The sequence below is a fragment of the Nomascus leucogenys genome, chromosome 5, assembly GCF_006542625.1.
Source record: "Nomascus leucogenys isolate Asia chromosome 5, Asia_NLE_v1, whole genome shotgun sequence".
Taxonomy (NCBI): Eukaryota; Metazoa; Chordata; class Mammalia; order Primates; family Hylobatidae; genus Nomascus; species Nomascus leucogenys.
Genome location: NC_044385.1, coordinates 62217438 through 62231548, shown reverse-complemented (window position 1 = coordinate 62231548; position 14111 = coordinate 62217438). Strand labels below are relative to the sequence as shown.

Here is a 14111-nt window from a genome sequence, read left to right as displayed (position 1 = left end):
CAAGTAACTGAAAACGAGGGACTCCTCTCAAACTCATTTTATGAAGACAGCATCATCCTGATACCAAGACCAGGAAAAGACACAACAAAAAAAGAAAACATAAGGCCAATATCCCTGATGAACATCGATGCAAAAATCCTCAATAAAACACTGGCAAACCCAACCAATCCATCAGCACATCAAAAAGTTTACCCACCACGATCAAGTCGGCTTCATCCCTGGGATGCAAGAGTGGTTCAACATACATAAATCAATAAACATAATCCATCACATAAACAGAGCCAAAGACAAAAACCACATGATTATCTCAATAGATACAGAAAAGGCCTTTGATAAAATTCAACATCCCTTCATGTTTAAAAACTCTCAATAAACTAGGTATTGATGGAACATATCTCAAAATAATAAGAGCTATTTATGACAAACCAACAGCCAATATCATATTCAATAGGCAAATGTTGGAAGCATTCCCTTTGAAAACCAGTACAAGATGAGGATGCCCTGTCTCACCACTCGTATTCAACAGAGTACTGGAAGTTCTGGCCAGGGCAATCAGGCAAGAGAAAGAAATAAAGGGTATTCGAATAGGAAGACAGGAAGTCAAGTTGTCTCTGTTTGCAGACGACATGATTTTATATTTAGAAAATCGCATCATCTCAGCCCAAAAACTTCTTGAGCTGATAAGCAACTTCAGCAAAGTCTCAGGACACAAAATCAATGTGCAAAAATCACAAGCACTCCTTTACAACAATAGGCAAGCAGAGAGCCAAATCATGAATGAACACCCATTCACAACTGCTACCAAGAGAATAAAAATACCTAGGAATACAGCTAACAAGGGATGTGAAGGACCTCTTCAAGGAGAACTACAAACCACTGCTCAATGAAATAAAAGAGGACACTAACAAATGGAAAAACATTCCATGCTCATCGACAGGAAGAATCAGTATTGTGAAAATGGCCAGATTGTCAAAAGTAATTTATAGATTCAATGCTATTCCCATCAAACTATCATTGACACTCTTCCCAGAATTAAAAAAAAAAAAAAAAACTATTTCATTTGCAATCAGAGAAGACCCATATAGCAAAGACAATCCTAAGCAAAAAAAAAAAAAAAACAACAAAGCTGGAGGCATCATGCTACCTGACTTCAAACTATGCTACAAGGCTATATAACCAAAACAGCATGGTACCAGTACCAAAACAGACATATAGACCAATGGAGCAGAACAGAGACCTCAGAAATAACACCACACATCTACATCCATCTGATCTTCGACAAACCTGACAAAAACAAGCAATGGGGAAAGGACTGCCTATTTAATAAGTGGTGCTGGGAAAACTGGCTAGCCATATGCAGAAAACAGAAACTGGATGCCTTCCTTACACCTTATACAAAAATTAACTCAAGATGGATTAAGACTTCAATGTAAAATCCAAAACCATAAAAACCCTAATAGAAAACCTAGGCAATACCATTCAGGACACAGGCATGGGCAAAGACTTCATGACAAAAACGCCAAAAGTAATTGCAACAAAAGCCAAAATTGACGAATGGGATCTAATTAAAGTGAAGAGCTTCTGCACAGCAAAGGAAACTATCATCAGGGTGAACAGGCAACTTACAGAATGGGAGAAAATTTTTGCAATCTACCCATCTGACAAAGGTCTAATATCCAGAATTTAAAAGAAACTTAAACATATTTATAAGAAAAAAAGAAACAACCCCACCAAAAAGTGGGCAAAGGATATGAATAGACATTTCTCAAAAGAAGACATTTACATGGCCAACAAACATGAAAAAAAGCTCATCATCACTGGTCATTAGAGAAATGCAAATCAAAACCACAATGAGATACCATCTCATGCCAGTCAGAATGGTGATTATTAAAAAGTTAGGAAACAATAGATACTGGCGAGGCTGTGGAGAAACAGGAACACTTTTACACTGTTGGTGGGACTGTAAATTAGTTCAACTATTGTGGAAGACAATGTGGTGACCTCAAGGATCTAGAACCAGAAATACCATTTGACCCAGCAATCCCATTACTGGGTATATACCCAAAGGAATATAAATCATTCTACTATGAAGACACATACACACGTATGTTTACTGCAGCAGTATTTACAATAGCAAAGACATGGAACGAACCCAAATGCCCATCAATGACAGACTGAATGAAGAAAATGTGGTACATGTATACCATAGAATACTATGCAGCCATAAAAGGGAATGAGATCATGTCCTTTGCAGGGACATGGATGAAGCTGGAAGCCATCATCCTCAGCAAACTAACACAGGAACAGAAAACCAAACACCACATGTTCTCACTCATAAATGGGAGCTGAACATTGAGAATCCATGGATGCAGAGAAGGGAACAACACACACCTGGGCCTGTTAGGGGGTGGGGATTGAGGGGAGGGAACTTAGAGGATGGGTCAACAGGTGCAGCAAACCACCATGGCACACATATACCGATGTAACAAACTTGCATGTTCTGCACATGTATCCTGTTTTTGTTTTGTTTTGGTTTTTAGAATAAAGAAAAACCAACTAAAGACAAAATTAGAAACTTTATTTTAAGAATAAAAACCAGAAACTTAAAAAGAAAAAAGAAAAGAAAATCTTTACCCTGTACCATTACAAGTAGTCAACTGGGGGTTTCCTTGCTTCTTGAAACCTGGGTGAAACTCTCTAGAACTGTATACCGGTTATCAATTTATTGTCTCTCAGCTAAAATCCACACTTCTTTGCTTGGTGATACTAGAGCCAGACTCTGTAAACTCTTCTCCTTTGCCAGCTGGGATAACTCTGTCCATAGAGGGCATGGGAGTGACACTGCAAGACAGCAGAGCCAAAAAGGCACTTTCCTCTCAGGTCTCAGTCCACCTTTTGTTATTCAGGACTGGAGCCCAAAGGCCCTCACAGACCAGCCAGAACCACTTCCAATTAGTTCTGGTGGGCAGGTATAGTGACTTCAGCTGCACCTTCAGGACACACTGGTGGGTGGCTTCCAAACAGCTTTAATGAACAGCTTCCACGGAAGCTCCAGGGGCCCTTAGGCCACACACAACCCACCAGGCTATAGCTATGAGCTGCTCCAGGGCACCACCTCTGTGGTAGCTCTAAGCCAGGCCCTCAGGCCACATTCTCCCACCCAGCAGGTCAATACTGTACACTAGTTCCAGCCCACTCACCCCTTCCACCAATGGCAGGCTCCTTCTACAGACTAGTTGTGGCCTGTGCCATCTGACAAGTTTCTTCAGCTGCAGCAGGCTTTATATTCTTGTGATAGGCACAGCCTCTTGAAAAAGGCTCAATCCCTGCTTTGGGGTGGAGCAGGATACCTCTCCTAAGTCTTTAGTTCCTTCACGGTCCACTGTCCTTCAGCCTATAGGCAGTAGCTACCTTCTGACTCCTGCTACTTCTGGACCGCTGTGAGTATTACTCCCTTAGTAGTCAATCACCTTCTACTACTTTTTTACATTAAATTTCCTTCTTCAAATTACTGGTTTGATTTCTGTCTCCTTATTGGACTCTGATAAAGATAAATCCTACCTTTAATTTCACAATCTAGGAATGTTCAAAATCCTTCCAGGAGTGTTGCTAAGAACTGGGGCAATGGAGGTACTTACATTCTCCATGTCTCCTCTTTTGATTATCACTTCCATTCAGTGCTACTTCTGCTTAAAACCATGGGAGCCTTGTGCAACTCTATCGAAGCACTTGTGCATTTGCTAGACTTTACTTAAGATGGGCTGAAAGAAGGGGAGATCTTAAGATTACAGAGTTGCCTTCCCAATCCTGTCCTTCCTTCTCCCTCCATCTCCACTCCCAGTACTCACTTCCCCCCACATTTCCTTATATGCTCCAAATTCTTCTGCTTGCATTATGCAAAGCACCTTTCTCTCACCCCTGAAGCCTAAGTCAGCCACATTCAGGTTCTTTTTTTTTTTTTTTTTTGAGATGGAGTCTGGCTCTGTCACCCAGGCTGGAGTGCAGTGGTGCGATCCTGGCTCACTGCAACCTCCGCCTCCGGGGGTTCAAGTGATTCTCCTGCCTCAGCCTTCCAAGTAACTGGGACTACAGGCATGCACCACCGTGCCTGGCTAATTTTTGTATTTTTGGTAAAGATGGGGTTTCGCCATGTTGGCCAGGCTGGTCTCAAGCCCCTGACCACAAGCGATACAACCGCCTCGGCCTCCCAAAGTGCTGGGATGACCGGCGTGAGCCACTATGCCTGGCCTCACATTCAGGTTCTTATAGGGCTTACTCTCTACCTCAAACACATAGTATGTAAACCAAAGCCATTCTCTTGCTAAGAGGATTTTCAGCCAATTGTTAAGATACAGAGCTTGTTATATTTATATCTTCAGTTGGTGTAAAATGTGTAACATGCATTTGACTAAAATGCAAAAATAGTTTATTAATATAGTTGGTTTTTGCCATGTCAGCATTATTTTCCAAATTTAAAAATAATTTAATTGGCTTGAGGTTTACCAGTTGAAGCATCTCAATAATTGAAATGAAAATATAATTAATCTTATTTAAATTCTAAAATGAATATTTGATATTTTAATATGATAGCAAAGGACAAAACCTTGCTATATAAAGACAAATATAAATGTTAGTAATATATATTAAAAATGCAATCTTATATGTAGTCACAGGTTAAATGGACCCATCTTTAAACTTCAGAGACAAAGGTATATCTATTATTAAAACATTATAGATGTCATCAATTAATTCACCCATTCAATAAATATTTACTGCACCTACTATGTGCCAGACTTTTTTCTAGGCCCTTGGGACATAGCAGATAATAGCGAAGTCTCTTATTTACTTATGTTTTCTAATGGGAATATGGGATGACATGTCTCTATGGCTCTAAGTATGTAATTTAATATATCTGGGACAGTTAGTAACTTAGCTGATTCTAACCATTTTTAGATATTGGTTGTCTAATATTTCTATAAATGCCAATCAAACCGAAGTTAGAGAAGGTCACTTTGTTATCTAATGCATTTCAGTTCATTCATTCACCCTAGATAAATATTTATGATGTGCCAATACGTGACTGCGATTATCCTGGTACTAAGAATACAGAGATGAAAAAGACAAGAGGCCATTCTAGTAAGGGAAGACAAAATAAACAAGTATATAAAATAATTTCAGGGCCGGGCGTGGTGCCTCACACCTGTAATCCCGGCAAGGATTTTGGGAGGCTGAGGCGGGTGGATCACGAGGTCAGGAGATTGAGACCATCCTGGCTAACACGGTGAAACCCCATCTCTACTAAAAATACAAAAAATTAGCCAGGCGTCATGGCAGGTGCCTGTAGTCCCAGCTACTTGGGAGGCTGAGGCAGGAGAATGGCGTGAACCCAGGAGGTGGAGCTTGAAGTGAGTGGAGATCACACCACTGCACTCCAGCCTGGGCAACAGAGTGAGACTCCATCTCAAAAAAAAAGAATTTCAAAGAGCGATAAGCACTATGAAAGAAAAAAAAAAAACTGATAATAGAGAAGACTTTTACGTATTTATAAATACGAATGTAAATAAACATATCAAAGAAAATACCAATGAATTTGTATAATAAGGAATTTGTATTTATTTAGAATAAAAAATACAGCATTATAGACAATGTCATGCAAAATAATTTTATTTTTCAAACAGTAGTGGAAAAATTTTCTACTGAAAAGCGAACGACAACAAAAACCTGTTATGAATTTAAAAAAAACCTGAATTATCCAATATTACGTATAATTTGGAAAGAAAATTTAGGGAGTAAATGCAATATTCGTGCAATTAACGAGTGAACAATAACAAAATATCACTGATATCACTGTTGTCAACTGTGAACTATATTGTATTTTACTTTGGCTTTGCTGTTTTTACTTTTCTTCCCGTTTTTGGCATTATTACAATGACTTAAAATAGTAATGGTGCCAGGTGTGGTGGCTCACACCTGTAATCTCAGCACTTTAGGAGGCTGAGGCGGACGGATCACCTGAGGTCAGGAGTTCGAGACCAGCCTGACCAATATGGCGAAACCCGGTCTCTACTAAAAATACAAAAATTAGCTGGGCGTGGTGGCATGCACCTGTAGTCCCAGCTACTCGGGAGGCTGAGACCAGAGATTGCTTGAACCAGGGAGGCGGAGGTTGCAGTGAGCCAAGATTGCACCACTGCACTCCAGCCTGAGTGACTGAGCAAGACTCCATCTCCAAAAAAAGAAAAAAAAAAAGTAATGGTTCAGAAAGCTTTACTTTTAGTCTGATCATCTACTGTTGAGTATCTACTTAGTGAAATGGAGGTTTGTTTTAATCAGTTTGGATTTGCCAATATATGATTCTAGCTTATAATAATGAAATACAATAGTACCCACAACACAGAGGTCCCTAACCCATGGGCCATGGACCAGTAAGTGTCCGTGGTCTGTTAGGAACCAGACCACACAACACGAGGTGAGTGGTGGGTGAAAAGAACATTACCACCTGAGCTCCACCTCCTGTCAGATCAGTAGCATTAGATTCTGATAGGAGTGCAAAACCTATTGTGAACTGCACTCCTATGAGAATCTAACTAATGCCTGATGATCTGAGGTGCAACAGTTGCATCCCAAAACCACCCCCACCTCCATCAGTGGAGAAATTGTCTTCCATGAAACTAGTCCCTGGTGCCAAAAAGGTTGGGGACCACTGCCTTAACACTTTTATTATTTAAATTCCTGCAGGAAAGAAGTACACTTATACCTTTGCAACTCTAAAACTCTCTAGTTCCTAAACCTCCCTTCTCCATGGAAATAACTTTTTATAACTTCAAAAAATTTATCAAGGCTTAAGAATGAAGCTATCCTTTTATAGCAGAATGGACTGGAACAACAGAATAAGTTTGTCTCCTCCCTTCTATGATTTCTGATTTTACATATCTGAATCAAATATAACATTTCAATGGGAGTAATACTAAAAGCTTAGAAAAGTTTTCAAATATTCTTTTAAAAGCAGCAATTTACATAGAAATAACTGATGTGCTGACATGATCTAAAACAAGTTCCACTAAGAATTTCTTTGTAGGAGGCACTACTTTGTTGGCCAGGTGTAACAATACCATACATAGACTTGCAATTCAGAGTCTTTACTAATTTATCTTATAAATGTCTTTTGAATTCATCCACCAATTTAGCTATCATCAACTCTCTCCTGAATTACTGCAACAGCTCCCTAAATCTAGTTTTCAATTCACTCCCTTTACTCAAGTCCCAATACTCTTTCCAAGGTCAGAAACAAATTTGTGATATAGTATTACATGGACTTATTTATGCATTAAATAACATGATATGGTGGCAGGTTTAAAAAGTGCTTTCATTTTGAAGAAGTGATACTCGGAGATACTTATAACAACTCTAATATAGTAGCAAAATATCTGAGATTTCTGTTGATGACAAAGGCAGTTACTTTAATACCACTATAGCTTGTTGCCTACATTCATTAAACGAAAAAACATTAAACAATTTATGAAAACAATGAAACAAAATTTTTGTCAATGAAATTTTGTCAATGAAAACAAAAATGTAATCTTTTTCCTAAGTTCATGGATCCCCTAAATTCTATGCATGGACATATGGGGGTCCATGAGGGTTAAGAAATCCTGCGATGGCTTCCTGCTGTCCTCAAGATAAAAATTCCTGTCACATGGCTTATGGGACACTTAATGATCTGATTCCCAGCCATTGCTCACACCCAGTTTTCAACCCCATCTTCTGCAGCTCTTACTCTGCTGAGTAAACTCTTACTTCCAGAACTCTGTAAAGCTATTTCCTTTGCCTACAAAACTCTTCCCCTTCTCTTTGCCTAGCAAACTTGCAATCACCCTCCAGGTGTCAACCTACACATAATTCCTTCAGGAAACCAAGACTGTGTGAAATACTCTTCCCTATGCTTCCACAGCACCCAGTATGTAACCCTACCACAGCATTTATCACATTGTATTAAAACTGCCCTTCCCCATTAAACTGTAAGCACATAAACTGTGTCTCTAATCCCTGCTCCTGGCATATTGTTTAGCACAGAGTAAGATTTCAATACTTGTGAAAGGAAGAAAGTAAAGAAAAAAGGAAGGTTCCAATTCATCTATTGTTTCATGACATGAAACTCTACCCTTAATTCCTGATTGACCCTCACAAATGCAAGCTGTTGGTCACAATGGGAACTAGAAAAGTGTAGGACTCCATTAATATAAATTTATATTTTTATTGGAAAAAAGCACTTAAGTGTAATGACTGAAAATGAAGGCCATATTCACTATTATTGTTATTTTTTTTGAGACAGAGTCTTGCTCTGTCACTCAGGCTGGACTGCAGTGGCAGGATCTCGGCTCCCTGCAAGCTCCGCCTCCCAGGTTCACGCCATTCTCCTGCCTCAGGCCCCAGAGTATCTGGGACTACAGGCGCCCGCCACCACGCTCAGCTAATTTTTTGTATTTTTAGTAGAGACGGGGTTTCACTGTGTTAGCCAGGATGGTCTTGATCTCCTGACCTCGTGATCTGCCCATCTCAGCCTCCCAAAGTACTGGGATTACAGGCGTGAGCCACCAGGCCCGGCCGGACATATTCACTATTATTATAGGGTCACGTCAGGAAGAGTTTACCAACTTGGAATACCAATGTAACTATATTAATGCATAAAATTCTATTGCAATGAAAGATTCACCACAAGCCAAAATTCTGGTATATATCTAGCTCAACTATGCACACCTGTCCCTAAAGTAGTGGCGGTAGAGGAGAATTAACAGGCCCACCTCTTAGGGAAATGTATCAAAATCACTGAGGTGAAGGCAAAGTTTTCAAGCTATAGGTCCTCTCAATCCTTCCTGTATTCAGCCACTGATGATGAAAGGAATGTCCACCGTGGTGGCACAAGGATGAGAACCACTGTCTCAGTCCAACAGCAGATCAGGCAAATGCTATGCCAACAGACCTTATAAAACAATTGATAATAAAATGGTTTCTGTATTACTTTAGCTAAGATTAAACTTACAAAGCTGCAGGGAAAGAGAGCTGAGAGTTGGGAGTTGGGAAGAGAATCCAAAATAACTACACTAGTGTGAAGCTTTTAGAGTCAAGTCAGAGATTTAAAAGGAGAAAGATTAGAAGTGGGCCACAAAAAAAAACAATTAGATGGATAAGTGAAATCAAGAGTCTACAAATTGCAGCTGGCGGGTGAGTGGTATTTAAGGCTTGTTCTAGGAATAGTGAGTGAATCACTTTAGTGGGAAGGTGCCTGAGTAGTGTCAGGTCAGAGTGTGAGTATAAAAGGCTCTGAATGACAAAGTTTTAAAATGTGCACTTTGGCCGGGCGCTGTGGCTCACGCCTGTAATCCCTGCACTTTGGGAAGCCAAGGCAGGCGGATCACGAGGTCAGAAGATCGAGACCATCCTGGCCAACAGGGTGAAACCCCGGCTCTACTAAAAATACAAAAAAAATTAGCTGGATGTGGTGGCGTATGCCTGTAATCCTAGCTACTCAGGAGGCTGAGGGAGGAGAATCGCTTGAACCGGGGAGTTAAGAGGTTGTAGTGAGCCAGGATCGCGCCACTGCACTCCAGCCTGGGCGACAGTGAGAGACTCCGTCTCAAAAAAAAAAAAAAAAAAAAAAAGTGCATTTTACTCTCGGCAAAATGAGACACTATTGGTTTCTGAAGAAGGGTACACTGTGTGGTTAAAGTGATACTCCGGAGAAGATTAACCTAAGGGTCTTAAAAACAGGATGAATCGGCCGGGCGCAGTGGCTCACGCCTGTAGTCCCAGCACTTAGGGAGGCCGAGGTGGGCGGATCACGAGGTCAGGAGATCGAGACCATCCTGGCTAACACGGTGAAACCCCGTCTCTACTAAAAATACAAAAAATTAGCTGGGCGCGATGGCGGGCGCCTGTAGTCTCAGCTACTCGGGAGGCCGAGGCAGGAGAATGGCGTGAACCCGGGAGGCGGAGCTTGCAGTAAGCCGAGGTAGCGCCACTGCAGTCCAGCTTGGGCGACAGAGTGAGAATCCTCTCAAAAACAAACAAACAAACAAACAAAAAAACCAGGATGAATCAAGGGGAGAGAAACTAATGATGAATACACTGAACTTCTTGCCACAAGATTCACAAAAATGCTATAAAAACACTAGATGATACATCTTTCCATTATATGTTTACAATATAATTATAATTTATGTGTTAATACAAATAAGGAATATCACTTGTCAATACTTAATTTTAATTCACAAGGCCTTCTTTCCTCTCTTTTTTGTTGTATCTGAATGTTCCTTGAGTTTTTCGCTAAAAAGGCATAATGTAAATCTAAAAAAGAAAATAAAATACTACTTTCAATTTTCAAAAAAGCTCATATGTAAAAACTTACTAAGTCTACAAAAATTTTACAGTACTACGCATTCAAATTTTCAAATGCGTTACAACATTATTTATCTTGAAATAGGGAACCTGAATCTTTTTTTTTTTTTTTTTTTTTTTTTGAGACGGAGTTTCGCTCTTGTAGCTCAGGCTGGAGTGCAATGGCTCGATCTTGGCTCACTGCAACCTCCGCCTCCCAGGTTCAAGCGGTTCTCCTACTTCGGCCTCCCGCCACCACGCCCAGCTAATTGTTTATATTTTTAGTAGAGACGGGGGGGCTGGGGTGGGGAGCGGTTTCACCATGTTGGCCAGGCTGGTCTCGAACTCCTGACCTCAGGTGATCCACCCGCCTCGGCCTCCCAAAGCCCTGGGATTAAAGGCGTGTGCAACCGCGCCCGGCAGACTCTTATCTTTAATAGATGGAGGTTTTAGGAGCAATTTTTGCTTAGAACTTATGGTCCACTAAGATATTAAGGTTTATAATCATGCAATAATGTTCCTTAAAGTTGATAATAAAATCTGGAAATCAACTGGTTAATTTTTATGGCTGACACATTTGTGACTTAAAAAAGCAATCGACTGGGCCGGGCGCGGTGGCTCACGCTTGTAATCCCAGCACTTTGGGAGGCCGAGGCGGGCGGATCACGAGGTCAGGAGATCGAGACCACGGTGAAACCCCGTCTCTACTAAAAATACAAAAAATTAGCCGGGCGTGGTGGCGGGCGCCTGTAGTCCTAGCTACTCGGAGAGGCTGAGGCAGGAGAATGGCGTGAACCTGGGAGGCGGAGCTTGCAGTGAGCCGAGATTGCGCCACTGCACTCCAGCCTGGGCGACAGAGCGAGACTCCGTCTCAAAAAAAAAAAAAAAAAAAAAAAAAGCAATCGACAGAACTTCATCATGCTATACAAAGAAAAGATCGTAAAACTTAGTTGCAAAAGTTAACAAAGGTATATCCCACAGGGGCAACTGGACGCAAACCACCTGCGGATGTGAATGCCACTTCACTGACCAGAGAGGGAGCAAGGGGCGAGGCGCAGTGAGATTCTGAATTAGGAGCCTCGAATTAAGACACGCCCACACTCATCACCACTAAATTAGTGCGGCCAGTTTGTGGGCCGTGGTGTTCAGCGTCCGCGGGGTTCTCCCAAGGGAAGCAGAATCTCCAGTCACCAGCCTCGAAGGCCCTCGGGGGCTCAGGCAGGGGGCCGGTCCAGGAAGGAGCGAGTCCCACCAGTCGCAGGGCGCCCCGATCCGCAGCGGCACCTCCACCCACGGCTCCGGGAGAACCGCCCCGCGCCAAACCACTCCCCGCCAAAGGGCGTCAGGGGAGGGAGGAGCTTGACTGGGTCTAGCAGAAGGAGTTCGTCCCGTACCTGTGCCGAGACTGTGAGACTGCCATCCCGCGCCGCGACATTCACGCGGCTGTGGTGCCAGGCCGCTCCTGCTCCTGCCAGGGCCGCGCCGGCCACTGCCGCTGCCAAGGGGCCGGGACTCCGCAAAGCCTGCCGGCTGACAGCGAGCCCCCGCCGCAGTCTTCCGCCCCAGGCCGCCAGCCGAGCGCAGCTCCCCGCAGCCGCCGCCATCTTTGCGGAAGCGCAGCTACACGGCGCTTTTCTCCCGGCGCCGCCGCCTACCGCATGGGAACTCTCGCGACATCCGACAGGCTTCCGCCCCGCCTACCGGGCGGGCGCCTTGGGTGCGGTTGCTGAGGCGACGCTCGCAGCCGCAAGAGGTGGCCTTCGGTTCCGGGGCTTCTTTCTAAGGCTGTGGGGATGGGATGACAGGAAGAGTATCAAGACAGTATAATATGACTTCCTAGTCCAAAACAAGATCGTGCCCTCGGTTGTGTGGGCAGGTTTCTCCTTTTCATTTTTTCATCTTGTAAAACTGTGAAACGTTTTTTGAAATAGTCTCTTGGCTGCATCTGTGTTGTTCATGTCTTCCTATGCTCATAGTCTTGACTATTCTTTCATTTCTGCTAAAAGAACTCTCAGACAAGGCATTGTGTTTATTTCAGTCACTCACTATTTGCTTATAATGTATTTAAATTCAGTTTCAACAAAAGGTTTGATAGTAGCTCTTATCCTACCTAGAACTAAAAGTCAGAGACAGCAGCACACCAGCCCCATGTCTCTATCATCAGGGACCCAGAGGTTTTCCCTAATGCAGGCTTAGAACGATACCTCAGTCCTGGCTGTTCCATTGGTGATAAGTGATGTAGCTGAGGCAGACTACTTGGTTTTATTTAACAGCCTCCAATCCTCCATTCTTTGGTCTTCACTTTTCCTGAGTAACTCTCTTTAATAAATTCTTTGTTCAGCCTCTGAAATGTCCCCAGCTATTAGAAGCTTTAGTTGGGCATGCAGTAACGGAGCCAACATCAAAGGGACCAAGACTCCTAATCACATAATCACTGCTGTCTTGAAGTTTTGCACAAAACAAAACTTCAAGAAACAAAAACAAAAACCTGTCACACGAAATCTAATTTGATCATTCAGTGGAAGTTCCGTGGATCACTTTGTTATTATCTGCCCTTAATCCTTGCTCCCTTTCTCTTAGCCGGCTTGTCTAAATTAATCTGTAGTCAGAGGTTCCTCACTTTTCCCTCAGCTTCTGGACTTAACTTTTCAGTGTGCCTTCCCAGGTAGGAAGTAGAGAGATGAGCTTCACTTCACAGACTTGTGAGCCAGACCTCAAGGTTTGAATCTTAGCTCTACCAGGATGATCACTGTGGTTCGGGGCAAATTATTTAATCTCTCTGAGTCTCCATTTTCTCATTTGTAAATAACTCACGATTTGGTAGATGATCACTGCTATTTGGGGTAAGGTATTTAATCTCTTTGAGTCTCAATTTTCTCATCTGTGAACAACCCTCTTAACAGTTTGGGGTGGGGGAGCTAAATGAGATATTTTATATAAAGTGACTAGCCAAATGCCTGGCACATGGTAGGCTCATGACAGATGTGCGTTTACTGTGGTCAAGGTTTGGTTTACTTCTGCCCGGTGCACACAAATGAGCTTGACAGAATGTCCATGATTCCAGATCACTAGCCCATCTTAACCTGAGATTTTCCTGCTTTTTTGTATCTAGCCTGACTTTGTCAACCTCTGGACTGTTTTTTCACCTCTGCTAACTCTGGTAGGCTTTGGCACATGTCCTGCTTTTCTGGACTATTGACATCTAGCTTGTTTCCTGGTGATTATAGGACTTCTAGGAAATGTTTGGACACGCTGGATGTCTGACCTTGTAGCTTATTCTTGATTTCCAGAAACCACAGTCTTTACCTGTATACTTCTAACTGCCTAATTCACACAGTTCCTCTAGGTATTTAATGAAACCTGGCATCTATTACTCAGTTATTGCCTTAAGCCCAAGATAAGCTTAGATTCCTATTAAAACATGTGGCATATTTAAGAACATTGTCTTTCTCCCACAATTTGACATCCTTGTGGGTGAGATGTCTTCCTTTTCCCTGTTTCTCTAGCACCTAGCACAATGCCCAGCACATAATAGACATTCAATGAGTGAGTATATAAGTGAATAAATAAATGGCACAAATGAAACTCTGGGGTTCATATTTCTATGCTTTTTCCATCCGAAATAGAGGAGTATATTATTCCTTTGGGGTGCTTTATTTTCAAAACAAAAGCTTCTTTTTATTTTGCCAAAAACCTTTGAACCCACTTGGAAAACAGTGCAATTAGTTATTTTTTAA

At 42.2% G+C, this 14111-nt stretch overlaps 1 protein-coding gene across 2 annotated transcripts in view; it reads right to left on the bottom strand.

The window, feature by feature from the left end:
- Positions 1-12089, bottom strand: part of MICU2 (mitochondrial calcium uptake 2) — a 113746-nt gene extending 101657 nt beyond the window's left edge. Inside the window, exon 1 of one of the 2 annotated variants that reach the window (XM_003273102.4) lies at positions 11769-12089. In XM_003273102.4, coding sequence (XP_003273150.1) covers positions 11769-11978 — 210 coding nt within the window. In that variant the 5' untranslated portion in view covers positions 11979-12089. The remainder of the gene's footprint in view (positions 1-11768) is intronic. The other variant, XM_030813248.1, reaches the window with a different exon arrangement.
- Between the last annotated feature and the right edge of the window lie 2022 nt (positions 12090-14111).